At 43.6% G+C, this 18,186-nt stretch overlaps 1 protein-coding gene across 1 annotated transcript in view; it reads right to left on the reverse strand.

Annotated features, from left to right (window-relative positions):
• Window positions 1-18,186, reverse strand: part of ccdc88c (coiled-coil domain containing 88C) — a 108,920-nt gene that overhangs the window by 35,266 nt on the left and 55,468 nt on the right. Inside the window, 2 exon segments of the mRNA XM_080012181.1 lie at window positions 14,139-14,276; window positions 14,659-14,800. Coding sequence (XP_079868307.1) covers window positions 14,139-14,276; window positions 14,659-14,800 — 280 coding nt within the window.

Genomic DNA, 18,186 nt, shown 5'->3' on the forward strand with positions numbered 1-18,186 from the left:
AAGCAGGTTAGAGACGTCCTGTATAAGATCTATTTTTGGTAAGCAGGGTAGAGACGGCCTGTATAGATCTCTTTTATTTCTGGTAAGCAGGTTAGTGACGTCCTGTATAAGATCTATTTTTGGTAAGCAGGGTAGAGACGGCCTGTATAGATCTCTTTTATTTCTGGTAAGCAGGTTAGTGACGTCCTGTATAAGATCTATTTTTGGTAAGCAGGGTAGAGACGGCCTGTATAGATCTCTTTTATTTCTGGTAAGCAGGTTAGTGACGTCCTGTATAAGATCTATTTTTGGTAAGCAGGGTAGAGACGGCCTGTATAGATCTCTTTTATTTCTGGTAAGCAGGTTAGTGACGTCCTGTATAAGATCTATTTTTGGTAAGCAGGGTAGAGACGGCCTGTATAGATCTCTTTTATTTCTGGTAAGCAGGTTAGTGACGTCCTGTATAAGATCTATTTTTGGTAAGCAGGGTAGAGACGGCCTGTATAGATCTCTTTTATTTCTGGTAAGCAGGTTAGTGACGTCCTGTATAAGATCTATTTTTGGTAAGCAGGGTAGAGACGGCCTGTATAGATCTCTTTTATTTCTGGTAAGCAGGTTAGTGACGTCCTGTATAAGATCTATTTTTGGTAAGCAGGGTAGAGACGGCCTGTATAGATCTCTTTTATTTCTGGTAAGCAGGTTAGTGACGTCCTGTATAAGATCTATTTTTGGTAAGCAGGGTAGAGACGGCCTGTATAGATCTCTTTTATTTCTGGTAAGCAGGTTAGTGACGTCCTGTATAAGATCTATTTTTGGTAAGCAGGGTAGAGACGGCCTGTATAGATCTCTTTTATTTCTGGTAAGCAGGTTAGTGACGTCCTGTATAAGATCTATTTTTGGTAAGCAGGGTAGAGACGGCCTGTATAGATCTATCTTTAATTTTGTCTGCGGGTAATCATATAGAAAGTCCATTAAAAGCATAGGGACAGTGCTCAGAGGCTTATCACTCATGTGATTATCTATTATAAGTTTGTTTTTCCTGTATAAGATCTATTTTTGGTAAGCAGGGTAGAGACGGCCTGTATAGATCTCTTTAATTTTGTCTGCGGGTAATCATATAGAAAGTCCATTAAAAGCATAGGGACAGTGCTCAGAGGCTTATCACTCATGTGATTATCTATTTTAAGTTTGTTTTGAAGTTTAAAAATCTGGGGTTCTCCCTCTGACGAGAGGGCCCAGTTGGTCGAAAGAGTTATTTTGTGTTGTTTTGTGTTTGTTAGGAGCTTTGTTATGTGTTGGTAAATCTGGGATACCGCCTTTCAAGAGAGAAAGGGTCTGCATAGTCAGAGAATTGTGTTTGTCTTCGTCTATTGTAGTTAATTAGCTTAGAGAAGGAGTTCTAGAAGTAATAGATAGAGATATAGGTGAAGATAAGGTATTGTAATTAACAACTAATATAAAATACATTTCTAATAATAGGGCCGAGCAGAGTGGCTTGGGAAGCCTGTAGAGAGCAGGGGTTAGAAAGGAGGAGAGGAGACAAGAGAAAAGGTGGGGGTCGAGGAGCTCCGGGGGAGCCGCAAGTCAGAAAAGAAAAAAAAGGGGAGTGGAGCAGCTTTACATTCACTTGGAGAAGACAGAGGAAAAGGGCGTGAACGTAAACTGTGGTGAATAATAATAAAGTAAAACTAGATAATTAATAGTTACATACATTAGTATCATGGCACCTACAGCCGTGGAAATACTGACTAAAAAAAACCCTTTAAATAAAGAGGAGATAATAAAAATCTCAGCCAAATGGGGTAAGAGGACTGCCAAATTGGGAACAAAGTGGCCAGAGGGAGGAACATTTGATGCAACGGTGTGTGAAGAAATGGAGGTGATGATGAAGAATCACAAAATAAATAAAACCGGGAAAAAAGAGATTGAGAAAAGAGAAAGAGAGAGGATAATATTAGCAATGTTTCAAAAAGAAGGTACAAAGTGGAGGCAGAGAGAAAGAACAGCTAGGGAAATGTTGAGTGGAGTTGAGGAAGTTGAAAAGGTTCAGCCACCTCCATATAACACAGGACAGTACCCAATGATAACAGGTACAGTAGAGGTTAAAGGGGAGGTTAAGCTGGACAAAGAGAGGGATAAGGCTTGTAGAACACAGAGAGGGAGAGGACCACCCTTACAGATGGACTGTTATAAAGGCCTTAGAAGGACAGCAAACGAGTGGAGTAGTGATAGCGGAAGTGATAGTGATGGAGACGAGGTGGTTAATAGAGGAAGGAGGTTAAAAGATAGCCAGATGGAGATGACAGCGGAGCGCAGCCATGAGGGAGAGAGCTTCAGTGGGACACCAGGGAAAGAAAGGGAGGGGGCCGAGCCCAGCAGCAGTATAGCAGCGCAAGTTCCCCTAGTGTTCGACTTGCAAGAGGAACTTAGGAGATCACAAAGGAAGAAAAGAGCAGCTAAGACTTATTCAGGAATATATCCTATCCTGGTAAAAGGACAACAAGCCCAATATATCCCATGGGGGTCCCAAGATTTAGAAGGATTGGTAAAAAAGTTACCTAATATTAACAAAGGGGCTGCAAAGTGGATAGGGATGTTTGAGGAAAACACCATAGGGAATATAATGGCGTGGGTGATCTGAAAGCTTTGTTGGCCAGAGTGTTGGGGATAGAGAAGATGAAGAGCATACTAACAAACGGGGGTTTGAGCCAACTGTTGGACGAGGCCTCTGATGGAACCACATTTGACGCTTATAGACAAAGAACTTGGACAGCACTCAGATGCGAGTACCCAGTCTGTATTGACCACAAGATCCTGAGAGGTCACACAATAGGCGACACAGAGAACCCTGCAACATTCCTGCAGAACCAAGTTAGGAGGTGGCAATTGGAGACGGAGAAAGATCCAGAAAATGATGGATTGATCTCGATGCTGTTCAGAAATGCCATAATAGAAGCATTGCCTGGCCCGGTCAAAAGCAAGCTAGGAGATGTGGTGGGACTGACCTCATCAATGCCCCATAAAGAGTTCAGCGATCATCTGGTCCACGCAGTGGAGAGATATCGACAAAACGAACAGAAGATTCAAGAACAAAGCAAAGAGGTGCAGAGAAAGCTGACTCAGCTTCAGCTAGAAGAACTCACGAAGAAAGAAAAGAAAAAGCAGGCGGTTGTGGTGAAACCAGATGTTGCAACAATGCAAAACGTCCAACAGGCCCCGCCACAGATCCAACCTCTTCAACAGACACTACCCCCCCCGGCACGACAGCCTCAGAGCCAAGGGTCACTCACCCCACCTGTGGTTAATGTTTATACGCAGAATAGTGGGAATCCGAGGGGTGGAAACACACAGAACCAGTATAGGGGACAGCGAGAATATCCAAGGTATGCTCAGCAGCAGGGGCAGTCTAGTTACACCATGGGACGGGGGCCCCCGAGACAGTACAGAGGGCCTATAGTATGTTGGGGATGTAACCAGGAAGGACATACAAGAAACGAGTGTTTAACCAACCCTTCCTCACCAAGACAACAGCAGGGACAGCAGTGGCAAGGTCAGCAAGGTCAAGGAAGAGGTCAGTGGAGACAGACAGGACCGTTTATGGGTCAAGGGTACTAGGGGTGCCCAGAGAATCCTCAGGGGGAGGGTCAGCATGTAGCAATTACGAAACATGCTGAAGCGGAACCAACACTGCAGGTTCTGATAAATGATAGAGGCACACCAATGATGGTTGATACTGGAGCTACTTACACATGTCTAAGTAAAAAAGATGCCTCTCATCTCCCCATGGCAGGAAAATTTGCCAAAACTGTAGGATTTTCGGGACAAACGCAGTTAACACCCATGACAGCTCCAGTGACATTAAAGCTACACGAACGTGTAGCTACGATACCCATCTTGGTTTCAGACACCACACTGGTCAATTTATTAGGAAGAGATGCACTATGTAAATTAGGAATACAAATATTATGCACACCACAAGGCATACTAATTGAATCAACAGGGATAGCACCTCAAATGGTGGTATCAAAACCAGACACTGCAAATATTTACTGGATAGGTGATATCCACGAGCAAGTCAGCAAAACAGTGGACAAATGGGGAAAATACATTAGAGCTCAAATTCCCCAAGCAAGAGAGTCAAGGATAGGATATCATTGCACCCTGATATATGATCCACAGCAGGACCCGCAATTGGAAAAAGAATGGCAAAAGAAAGCCGCAGGAAAAAAAGTGGCAATTGAATCGCAACACATAGTAATTGGACCACAAGGTGCTGCTATGACGGCACAAGATGCGGATCAGTCGACAGCAATCAAAGATTGGTTCACAGACACTGACAGAGCACCACACATTACCCTACTGATAAACAAGGGTTTCGAAGCTAAACACCTGGGGCCAATGATGTCCTATGAAAAACAACTCGAATGGGAGGAAACGGATAACAAATTAATTCTCCAGTCATGTTGTAAAAAATATTTGAAGATATTGTGCTATACACACATAACAGGCGTTTTACAGGAAGTGGAAGTGATTCAAAAACAACAGGAACCACTAACAGCAGGACAACTACTCAGGGACAGACAGATGGAGTTGAGGACAGAAATGGAGGAGACAATACCTGGACAGGTATGGTCACAATCTGACACCGATGTAGGTTTAGTGCATTCAGCTAACGCGGTAAAAATCCAAACCAAACCAAACGTTCAACTACCATGGCGAAAACAATATTATATGAAACCCGAGGCAGAGGCAGGCATAGCTCCCACCATAGAAGGACTAATAAAGGCAGGTGTTATAATAGAGACAAAAAGTAACTGTAACACTCCTTTGCTTCCTGTGCTAAAAGCAGATAAACAAAAATGGCGGTTGGTGCATGATTTGCGAGCTGTCAATGATGTTGTTGAGGACATGCAGGCTGAAGTTCCAAATCCACACACGATGCTGACCAACGTTCCTCCTGATGCCAAGTATTTCACAGTGATTGATTTATGTGGTGCATTTTTCAGTGTACCTCTTGCAGAAGAAAGCAGACATTTGTTCGCATTTACGTATAAAGGTAAACAATACACTTATACAAGAATGCCACAGGGGTTTAAACATTCTCCACATTTGTTTAATCAGGTGTTGAAAAGTGATTTGAACGAACTGGTACTACATGGTACACTGATACAGTATGTGGACGATCTCCTGATCTGTTCTCCTACATTGGAACAGTGTCATGAGGACTCCATGGCTGTATTAACACGATTGGCAATAGGGGGGCACAAGGTGTCCAGGAAAAAATTACAATACTGCCAGACAGATGTTGAATACTTGGGGAGGCTGATAGCACACCAAACTAAGGCCATAGCACCCAATCAGCTCGAGGGGATTAGCAAAGCACCTAAACCAGACACGGTACGACAAATGATGACATTTTTGGGGATGACAGGGTTTAGTTCAGATTGGATAGAGGACTATGCCCTTAAAACTGCACCATTAAGAGCAATAATGAAGAACGTAGGAACAACTAACCTTCAAGCTAAACTTATGTGGGATGCAGATGCATTGGCAGCGTTTGAAAGCATCAAACGAGAACTTCAGGGAGCAAGTGTATTGGCAACTCCAGACTATACAAAACCATTCCTATTGTATGTAGCAAATAGGAGTCAGGGGTACGCATCAGCAATACTAATGCAAGAATCCTGCAGTGGGAGGCGAAATCAACCCATAGCATATTATAGCTCAAAATTGGATACAGTAGCACAAGGCTACCCACCCTGTTGTCAGGGATTAGCTGCGGTACAGTATGCTTATGACAAAGCTTCGTCCATCACGATGGGATATCCGGTAACTATTTTTACACATCATAAAGTTACTGAACTGATTGAACAGGGGAAATTTGTGTTGACAAACGCGAGGTTGTTGGAATATTTGACCTTGCTTACGTTCCCCGATGTTACCATCAGAAGGTGTTCAACGGTGAACCCAGCAGAAAAAATTCCGCATGATTTTGAAGGGACGTCACACGACTGTGTGACTGATTCTCTGACGTTTACCAAGTTAAGGCCTGATTTGTTGTCAACACCACTAATTGGGGCTGAGGAGGAGTTGTTTGTAGATGGTTCGTGCTACAGAGATCATTTGGGTAACCATGCAGGATTTGCAGTAGTACGACAAAACCCGGATAGAACTTTTGCTGTCATTCAAAGTTCTTATTGTAAACAACCATGTTCAGCACAGGTGGCTGAATTGAAAGCTCTTACAGCTGCCTGCCGGGAAGGGGCAGGTAAAATTGTGAACATATATACTGATTCTGCATATGCACATGGTGTGTGTCATCTGTTCGGAGCAGTATGGAAAATGAGGGGTTTTAAGAAGACTGATGGGTCCCCCATAATGCATTGTGATCAGATTGTGGAACTGATGTTGGCATTGTTGCTACCTAAACAAGTGGCGATAATCAAATGTCAGGCACACAAGAAAGGAAATGACTATATCACAAAAGGTAACAGTGCTGCAGATGAGGCGGCCAAGAGAGCCTCTAACAGTTGTGTTCTGATTCAGGCAGTGTTGACTATGCCTGTGGCGTCACCTACTGAAGATGATGTTGTCCGCATGCAAGAGAAGGCTGGTGTCTATGAGCAAAACATGTGGCTGAAGAGGGGTGCGGTGCGCACTCCGACTGGGTTATGGAGAACTCATGATGGGATGTTAGTGGCACCGACCGCGTTGTTAGGATTGCTTATCACTAATGCGCATGGTTTTGACCATTGCGCAAGGGGGGAAGTAGTAAGGAGAATCAGAAAACAAGGTTTTTGGTCACCATACTTGCAAACAATGGTTGAAAATCAGCTCAATGAATGTGAAGTATGTGCGAAAAATAATGTAAGAAAAACAATCACCACCCCATTGGGACACATTCCAACACCAGAGGGACCATTCAGACATCTAGTCTTAGACTATGTGGACATGATCAAAAAAGTAAATGGGAAAAGATACATGCTTGTAGTCATTGACAGATTTAGCAGATGGGTGGAGGCAGTCCCATCAAAAGATCAGGGTGCGGTTACAGTAATCAAATTTTTGACCAGAGAGGTCATGCCAAGGTTTGGAATTCCAACAGAAATAAGCTCAGACAACGGCTCTGCGTTTATCCAAAAAACTGTTAAACAAGTAATACAGCAATTACATGTCAAACAAAGATTGGGTTGTGTGTATCACCCTCAATCACAAGGAATGGTGGAAAGAGTGAATGGAACAATCAAGACAAAAATTAACAAAATTTGTGCAAGTGCTAAATTGAACTGGGTAGATGCACTCCCATTAGCACTAATGAGTTATCGCATGCAAACTAACAGAATGACACATTTAACTCCGCACGAAATGCTCACGGGTCGACCCATGCCTGCACCTAACCTCAGAGGACCCCATAAGGGTCCTCCACTGGAACAATTGCAATTAGAAATTAGAGAATATATCAAGCAACTAACTGGCATACATAAGCATATATTCCAACAGGAGAAGAACCGAGTACCAGAACCAGAAGACGACCCACCAAGGGGGATGGAACCAGGCGACCAGGTGTACCTAAGGGTGTTCCGGAGAAAGTGGAACGAGCCCAGGAGAGAAGGACCATACAAAGTCACCAATGCAACCCCAACTGCCATCCAGGTGGAAGGGAGTTCCACCTGGTACCACCTCAACCACTGCACGAAAGCTGCGCAACCCAGGACGAGGGAAGAGAGTGGGGAGGAGTCGGATGCAGACGCACCCGATACTGACCCACCACCCCAAGACCAGACCTAGCCCAGCCAGGATGATGATGATGTTGAAGCTGATGAAGCTGTTCCTGATCCTCTACGGCTTTGGGCAGACCCCAGTGGCCCAAGGACGGATTCAGAGGAAGGATGAAATCACACTAACAGAGCAGACCTGGAACAACCAGGAATCAGATGGTAACAACAGAGAAAACATGACAGTGTTGCAGGAAAGGCTAGCCCCGAGGTATTCAGGAAAAGTAAATAGTGTAAGGAAAAAGAGGTCAGAGAGAGAAGCCTTACATATTGAAACAACCCCACAAGAAGTAAAATTTGACAATGAACAAATTATCTTAAGTGTTATGGCAGATGGAGAACGTCAATGTGCGGTAATGATGCTCAAGGAGTTCAAACCAATTATCTGGGGACAAGAACAATGCAAAATAAGTATTTCAAAGACTCATGCATACTGGTGTTTTACAGTCGAACCTACAAATCAATGGAACTATGAGATAAACCACTACAGATTAGAAATTACGAAACTGCAGATTCCAAATATACGTAACCTTTAAGATACAAAAATATTTTCCTTATTAAGACAAAATGCCTCTTGTATAATACAAGAGAATAATGATATGACCAAGGCAAATAAAATATTAACTATGGATTCGGACATAATTAATAATAATACTAATATAACAAGCGTCACCGTAAAGGGTAGTGTGATAACAACAGATGATGCCGTATCCATTTTTCAGACGGAAGGGACAATCACCACAATAGCTCCAAGAGAAAATGTCTTAAGCACAGAGGCGACAGCAATAGAGGATGTCCATCCTGAAAAAAGATCAAATAAAACAACAAGAGCCATAAAACAGGATATATCTGTTAAACAAGATACATCTGATCACTTCAAACGGAAAATTAAAGTAATAACTGTAGACAGGTTGTATGATCAAGCAATAGGAAATAGCTGGTACAAATGGGTTAGGTTTACTGGGGAACAGATAGATGCAGATAATTGTTATTTATGTAGTAAAAATCGTCAAAGTGCATCATACGTAGTGAACTATGAACATGATTGGGAAGAATGCAGAACCAACGAAAAACAGATTCAAGGAACAGAGGAGGAAGTGATGGAAGGACTAGCCAAACTAAATAAATTACGAGTAACAACGAGTATATCCTGGGACGAGAATCAATATCATTACGAGTTGTGTCCGCTACGATGTTTAATGTTTCTAGGAACAGAAAGGTTTTCCCAATATTTGATACACAAAAATTGGCCTGTGGGAATTACAATGAACAAATGTATAGAAATGGATGTAACTCTGACCCACGAAGTAGGCAAGGCAACACTTCCGGTAGGAACAGATTTTTACGTAGAGGAAGGATTAGACTGTTATCAAAACGACAAAAAGCTAGATAAGGCCGTAGATGTGGGCTATATGGAAGAAGCTAAATGTAAGACAATCTGGAATGTTGCCATGTATGAGACCGACAAAAGCCCACCACCGATGATAAAAAGTGATAAACATCCAACAGACCCTGCCCGAATAGCAGCAGAATCATTTATGGCAAACATGTGGTATGAAGGTGTACTACTAGAGCAGGATAAAGTAATAGCAGACCATTTTTGGATCTGTGGGACCAAAATTATTCGTGTCATGCTACCTGTGCAATGGTATGGAAGGTGTGCAAGAGTACGAGTCGTAACGGAAATTGTGTTACTTCCGGCATTAGACAGGGATGTCGAAAATTTAAAGACCAATAGATTAGATAGGAAAAAAAGAGAATACAAACCGGATGAGGGAATTAAAATTGATGAAATAGGACAACCCAGAGGTATACCAAGCATATACAAGGCCAGGAACGAAGTAGCTGCAGGATTTGAAGCCATTATGCCAATGATAGGATTAGTAAAAAACACAGAATGGATTAACTACATTTATTACAATCAACAACGATTTATCAACTATACGGATGATGCTCTATCCGCCCTAGGTCAACAGTTGGAAGCCACAAGCGCTGTGGCTTGGCAAAACAGGCAAGCATTAGATTGGCTCTTAGCGGAAAAGGGAGGAGTGTGTGAACTCATAGGCGAAATGTGTTGTACCTTTATCCCAAATAATACTTCACCGAACGGAACATTCACACTTGCCATGAATAAACTTAAAAAGCTAAGACAGGAGGTTAAAGACAATGCGGGACATGGGAATGATTGGATGTCATGGCTAGAACTGCGTATGGGAAAATGGGGAACAATATTGGCTCAAATAGGATTAGTTCTTTTGATTGTATTCACAATGATGGGACTGATTTTTTGTTGTTGTATTCCAATACTAAGGTCCATGATAGAATCTAGGCTAAACAAGCAAATGTTCCTTATGTCCAAAGGCATAGGTGAGGAGAAAGGATTAGAATGGGAATATGTTGGGAATAAAAGCCAGAGTGAATATGGGGATGATGACGACATGGAAGGGGAGAAATTCAAGGTTTGACCTGGCCTTGAGGAGGCTCACATGTGATTGTGCTAGTAACCTCTCCATGTGGGTCACACCCTTGTTAAGCAGGATGAACACTGAACTCATCAAATAACCGGACATGAAGAGGCTGATGAAAGCTGAAGCAACGACTACAATAATGCCCAAAACCCCCCACAAACATACAGCACACCAATACATGAAGATCACCTGATCATCCACGACAATGCATGTTGAAAGAATTTAAGTTTTATTTCTTATTCTGTGTTACATACTTCCTGTAAGGATGACTTTCAATGCATGCTGAAAGTTTGTTTAATTTTGTGTTATGCATTTGTTGAAGTACTCATATGATGTTTATCTAGGTTATGGGTTGTGGAGAGATAATGATTTAGATGTTTTTCACGATTTATAGAGGAAACAACACATGCAAGACTCTACTTAAATAACAGGCTGCCGCTTACATGACATTTATAACTGAACTCACTATGCTAAGTGATTTACTAAGTTAACTTGTACTCATGTTAAGATGTTTTGCAATAATATGCAATTTGATATAGGTATGCTAAAGGTTTTTATGTTAACTTTTAATTTTTGTATTGCATGTTTTTATATTCGATTATATATTTCATTATGGGTACCAACTCAGAGGATTGAAACACTTATAGGGTATCGCACATTTGGTAACCTTTTTTAACTTGCTTAAGTAGAAGGTTCAGGTTGAAAACCCTGAAACAGGTTGAAATTCCTGTGATGATAAGAAAGCAAGACGTTTTTTCCAGGTAATCAAATGTGAATACTGTTCGTTTATCTAGCAGTCCGGCAAGTAGTCATTTGTAAATTTGGGTTATTAAAGATAATGGTAATTGACATTGGGACTTAATAAGTCCCAAAGGGGGGATATATGGGAGAAATTTACTAGTACATTTAAAAGAAATATGTTCATTATATTCTACCATTAAATAAGAAAGAGCATTCGTTATCTTGCCCATATGCTATATGAATGAAGTAAGTGTGTGTGAGACAGGGGTCAGCAAAGACATGAATAAGTGCTTTGTTGACTGTGGGCCATGTGACATGGGAAGGTGTGTGAATGCAAACATCCCCTCATAAAATGTGGCCTGGACTAGTGTCGGGAGGTTTGTTGTTGTAACTGATGTCAAAGAATGCAGACAAATGGCTTCTTTGCACTATTGACCGTATAGGAGGAAGGAAGGGATCCTAATTGAGTAAACAGATGTACTTTCTCTACCAACAGAAAGAGGTTAAAAGGAGGAGTCCATGAGCGGCTCGGCAGTTCTTTGCCAAACCAACTCAGATTCTGTTGTCACTTCTTGCAAGTGATAATAAAGTCTTATATCTTCAGACCTTGACTCTCTCGAACTTCTCTTCTTCAGTTTAATTGTTAGATGCAGTTTTTTCCACTACACCGTCCACCTCTGCCAAGCATCCTTCTTGCTAACGTCCAGTCCCTGGAGAACAAGATGGATGAACTTCGAGCGAGGATTCAATTCCAGCAAGACACGAGGAACTGTTGCGTCCTCTGCCTGACGGAAAAATGGTTGAACCCAGTGGTGCCGGACGAAGCCATACGTCCAGCCGAGGCCTTCTCCGTGTTCCGCAGCGACAGAACGGGGGAGTCGGGGAAATCCAAAGGTGGAGGCGTCTGCCTAATGGTAAACAACCGCTGGTGTAACGCCAACAACACCAAATTCCTCTCCCACTCCTGCTCGCCGAACCTGGAACAGCTGACCATCCTATGCCGTCCATTTTATCTCCCCCGGGAATTTAGCACGGTCATCATCACAGCCGTTTATATCCCACCGCAAGCGGACACCGACGCAGCTCTGTCGGTTCTGTACGATGTGTTGTGCGGATTTCAGAACAGACATCCCGACGCGGCTGTGGTGGTGACTGGGGACTTTAACAGGGCCAACCTTAAAAAAGTTCTGCCTAATTTCCACCAACACATCACGTGTGCCACCAGGGGAGACAGAACTCTGGACCATTGTTACACCCCTTACAAGAACGGATACAAGACCATCTCGCTCCCTGCTTTCGGGAAATCAGATCACGCCGCGATCTCGCTGGTTCCTGTTTACAGGCCGCTGATCGCGCAGGATCTGGTGATGACGAGGGAAGTGAAGCGGTGGACGGACCAATCAGAGGCTGCGCCTCAGGACGCTCTGACTGACGTAGACTGGGACATGTTCCAATCAAGTTCAGGTAACGTCAGCGAGTTTACGGAGGTTGTAGTAAGTTTTGTGACTACGCTAGCGGATAATATCATTCCCACGGTGAAAGTTCGGATATTTCCAAATCAGAAACCATGGGTTGATAAATCCATCCGCTGCGCTCTGAATGCTCGCACGGCCGCTTACAACGACGGTCTTGTATCTGGTAACATGGACAATTACAAGGCGGCGTCGTACAATCTGCGGAGGGCGGTGAGGGACGCCAAACGGATGTACAGAGAGACAGATGGAGCTGATTATGGACTTTAGGCGTGGATCACAATCGAGGACGCACACGCCCTTGTGGATTAATGGGACTTCTGTCGACAGGGTGAGCAGCTTCAGATATCTGGGAGTCCACATCACAGAGGACTTAACATGGACTGTACACACAGACACGCTGGTGAGAAAGGCGAGGCAGCGTCTCTACCACCTCAGGCAGCTGAGGAAATTCCGGGTCTCGGTGAGGATCCTCAAGTCCTTCTACTCTGGAGCAGTGGAGAGCATCCTGACAGGCAACATCACTGCCTGGTTTGGGAACTGTACTGCCCAGGACAGGCGGGCCCTGCAGAGGGTGGTGCGTTCAGCTGAACGTACCACTGGAACTACACCCCCCCCCCCCCCCCCCCCCTTGCAGGAGCTATACACCAGGAAATGTAGTAGCAGAGCCCGCAGGATCATGAAGGATCCTCATCACCCCAACAACGGACTGTTTCAGCTGCTGCGGTCAGGCAAGCGCCTCCGCAGTCACACAGCGAGAACAGAGAGACTGAGACTGAGTTTTTTCCCGCAAGCCATAAGAACTGTCAATGCTGACCTCACCAGGGGTCCTAACACATAGGCTCCACTACCTACTGTACTATATGTAGCATACTGTAACGCATACTGTGTCACTGTTCAAGGTTGTTCGTGATGCCGTATTGCTGCGCCGTACTGTGCTGTATTATCTGTATACTGTGCTGTATTATCCCAAACACTACCTCACACTATTCACATTCACATGCCACTTTAATTCACATGCCACTTTAAATGCACATATCTGTATATACATAGGCATATTCCCTCTATCTATTCCATTTTATTTAATTTTATTTTTATTGTATTTTATTCTATATATTTTTATCTTATTCTATAGGTATTCAACTTACTGTATTACGTTTTAGGAGTCAGTTAGTCGGTCTATTAGAAAGGAATTTTTTACTTAGGACATATTGTGTGCTATCACCGGGTGCGTTGCATTACATTTCACTGCATATATGTATGAAAGAATGTATATGTATGTGACAAATAAAAATCTTGAATCTTGAATAAAAATCTTGAATCTTGAATCTTGAGATGGGACAGTTTGGAAAGTCACATGAAAGCAAATATATTTTAAAACGATTAAAGGAGCAATATGTGGCTAACATTATTCAAATTTATGAGTTTATTCTTCAGATTTGCTATTGATTGTCTTAAAATAAAAACTTGTTAATTTGCCATGCCAAATAGTATATAAGTAGTTTTCGGACACACTATGATCATAGGATGACAGGTGGTTGGGTCTTGACAGTATTTTTTTTAATCAACCTAATGGTTGCTAATTGCTAATGGTCCAAACAGCTAGTTCAGGGCATGGCCGGAGAAAAAAACATGGCAGGACCAGACTTTGTGATCCTTGAATTCTCAGCCACTGCATTCAGCAGATACATTCTGAGACTTACGTTCTTCTCCAGATCAATGAGGCGATCCTTCACTCGTAGCAGCTCAGCAGTCGCTGAAACCTGGGACCGGCCCGAGGGTCCCAGGGTGCTGTGGCCATCTTCCTGCTCCTGGCGCAGAGTGCAGGCCACCTGACGAGCCTGTGGCAGAGGAAAGGGAAAGTCAGTCCAACTTTACTACAACCAACGCATATTAAACATTTAGAACTGAAAATGACAGATTTTTACATACACATCATGCAGAACATTTTGATAAAAAAGACTGTTTTTGAAAAGTACAGTAACAAGAAGTTTCTCAATAGTAAAGCGTTCAGCGAGGTTGTTTTAATAAGGCAGTGGAATAATAAGGTGAACAAATAGAAAGCTATCCTAAAAAGTATAAGTACATAAAAAAACTCACTATTGAGTTTGTTGTGTTTATTGTTTCCAACTGTAACCTGTACAGTGCATCTGAAAAATCTTTCTATCCCTGTATTTTCGTTTGTTTGTGTGTGTGTGTGTGTGTGTGTGTCTCTCTCCTCACAGCAGCTAGCTCGGTGCGCTGTGTAGCGTCGAGCGCACTGCTCTCCTGTAATTTCCGCTCGAGACAGGAGATCTTCTCCTCTTTTATCCTCATGGTCTGCTGGACGGTCTCCTCCAGGCGAGACTCCAGCAGCCTGTACCGACTGACGCGCACGCACGCACACGCACACGCACGCACACGAACACGCACACACACACACACCCTTAAAATAAGATCAAATCTTTTAATGCAGTAGAAGCAATAATTGGTCAATAGTTGCCAGGCTTTGTCACCACAGCAGAGGACAAATTATAGCTTGGATTTGGGCCGTTCATGCCGTGTCGACCATTGGGAGAAGGGTTTCATGTTCATTGCTTTTCCTTTGATCAGGGTAGCATTCTTCACTGCTTCAAGACTCTAGTTGTCGAACAGCCGCAGGAGAAACCAAGCAGCCTTCCTTCATTTCAATCTTGAGTTCTTACTAATGCCACTCAAGCAGACTCTGGCAGCACTGTCGAACATATTTTATAAACCTTAATACACCTAACAAGCACCTTAATAATAAGTCCCGTCTTTGCTGAACAGCAGGTGATATGGTCACATGACCATGACATGTATCAGTCCACCTCTTAGCGCTCTAATACACTCTTCTTACCCGGCCAATTTATTCAAGCTTTATTCAGCCCACTGTTGACTGTCTTGTTGTACTTGTTGTACCCACCAATATCATTTACAATATTTGTGTACATTTCCAGGGTGTGAGGAGGCGAATGAATTGGGAAAGGTCTGTGTATTCCTGGAGGGTGAGTGGATGGAGAGAACGACAGCGACAGGGTTTTGAAGCCGGGAGAGTATAACGGTGGTGTACAATGTGGTCCGATATCCAGACGAAAAGGAAGACAGTTTTGAACCACTTTAATCGACGCAATAAAGGTAGAAAATAGATTCAAGAGGTTTATTCGTCACAAACATATTCATACTTTCATACATATACAGTATGCAGTGAAATGTCAATGCAACGGTGATTACACACAATATGTCCGAGACTGAACACAGTAGCTATCTAAGAATTTCTACTTGACCAACTAACTGATTCCTAAAACGTAATGCAGTAAGTCGAATACTATAGGATAAAATAAAAATATATAGAATAAAATAAAATCAAATAAAATAATAACTCAAAGGTAATGCAGGGTGGGGGTACAAAATAGATAAAGGGAATAGGCTTATGTACTGTATATGGGATAGACTTATGTATATGGGATAGGCTATTTATGATTACACAGATATGTGCATTAAAGTGGCATGTGAATAAAGTGAGGTAGTGTATGTGAGATATACAGCACAGTATACAACAGTACGGTGCAGCAATACGGTAACAGCGAACAACCCAGAACCGTGACAAAGTATGCTGTACAGTATGCTACATACAGTACAGTAAGGCAGTGGAGCCTATGTGTGTGGCTCAGTGAGGACCCCTGGTGAGGTCAGCAATGACAGTTCTTATGGCATCTCTCTGTTCTCGCTGCGTGACTGCGGAGGCGCTTGCCTGACCGTAGCAGCTGGAACAGTCCTTTGATGGGGTGGTGAAGATCCTTCATGATCCTGCGTGCTCTACTACTACACCTCCTTGTGTATAAGTCCTGCAGGGAGGGAAGTGTAGTTCCAGGGGTACGTTCAGCTAAACACACCACCCTCTGCAGGGCCCGCCTGTCCTGAGCAGTACAGTTCCCAAACCAGGCAGTGATGTTGCCTGTCAGGATGCTCCACAGAAGAAGGACTTGAGGATTCTCACCGAGACCCGGAATTTCCTCAGTTGCCTGAGGTGGTAAAGACGCTGCCTCGCCTTTCTCACCAGAGTGTTTGTTTGTAAAGTCCATGTTAAATCCTCTGTGATGTGGACTCCCAGGTACTTGAAGTTGCTCACCGTGTCAACAGAAGTCCCATTAATCACCAAGGGGCGTGCGTCCTCGGTTGTAATCCACGCCTAAAGTCCACAATCAGCTCCTTAGTTTTGCTGACGTTCAGGTGGAGGCTGTTGTCCTGGCACCAGAGTGACGGTCAGCCACCTCTTTGCGATAGGCCTTTTCATCGCCGTCTGTGATCAGACCCACAACAACGGTATCGTCAGCAAACTTGATGATGGTGTTGGAGCTGGACCTGGCCACACAGTCATGTGTGTACAGGTTGTACAGTAGGGGGCTGAGGACACAGCCCTGGGGGGATCTTGTGTTCAGAGTGAGGGAGCTGGACATGTGCTTCCCCACCCTAACCACTTGGGGCTGGCCTGAGAGGAAGTCCAGGGTCCAGGATCCAGGCACACAGCGGAGTATTCAGTCCAAGCTCCTTCAGCTTGACAGCTAGTCTGGAGGGGACTATGGTATTGAAAGCTGAACTATAATCGATGAACAGCAATCTCACATAGGCCCCCTTCTGGGCATCCAGGTGCGTGAGCGTGATGTGCAGTACCTGGGAGACCGCGTCATCCGTGGATCTGTTCTGCTGGTACACGAACCGCAACGGGTCCAAGGTGCGGGGAAGGGAGGCGAAAACACAATCCTTAATCAGCCTCTTGAAACACTTCATGACCACCGAGGCGAGGGCCACCGGACGGCAGTCATTCAGGCTGGCTGGAGAGGCGATCTTCGGGACAGGAATGACAGTGGACCTCTTGAAGCAGGACGGGACCACTGATTCAGCCAGGGAGAATATACTTTCTGCAATGTTCACATGTTTACATTTACTGGCTTGCACTGTATAACTGTTTACACTCACTACTGCACTGTTTCATCAATTGCCCTTGCGCTGCTATCACCTAAAAAAAAACTAAAAAAAACAAAAAACTGCACAATACTTTTTTTAAGTTAACTTTTTTTCTATATTCCATAACCTGACCAAAACCTGCACAATATACATAGATATACTACATGTATATATATAGTATTGATATAAAATGTGTATTTATACTCTCTGTACATAATCCCCCTATACTCCTGACAAACCTGTATTTATAACCCTACAATGTTGTACATAATACATCTCTTTTGCCTACATAACTGCACAGAAACACTGTACTCAAATAGCACTTTGGTATTTAAATGCTTCTTTTGCACTTCTGGTAAGACGTCAACTGCATTTCATTGGTTCTGTACCTGTACTCTGCTAGTGACAATGAAGATGAATCTAATCTAATCTAATCTAATCTAAAAAAAATTGTAGTTGTATTGTAGTGTACACCGGGGTTAGCTGGTTAGCACAGGTCTTCAGTACTCGCCCAGATATGCTATCTGGCCCTGCAGCTTTCCTGGTGTTCACACCGCATCAGAGCCCTCCTGACATCACGCTTGGACACAGAGTGCGCGCTCATCCCCAGCGGTGGAACTCCAATTAGCCGGCGAGCTAGCAGTGTTGCTGCCAGACTCAAACCGCCCATAAAAGGAGTTCAGTGTGTTGGCGAGGGAGGCATCCACGCTCTTGGCTGGGGAGGAGCTGCTCTTGTAGTTTGTTATAGTCTGCAGCTCCTGCCACAAGTCTCTGGTGTCCCGTTGC

The sequence above is a fragment of the Zeus faber genome (assembly GCF_960531495.2).
Source record: "Zeus faber genome assembly, chromosome: 13".
NCBI lineage: Eukaryota > Metazoa > Chordata > Actinopteri > Zeiformes > Zeidae > Zeus > Zeus faber.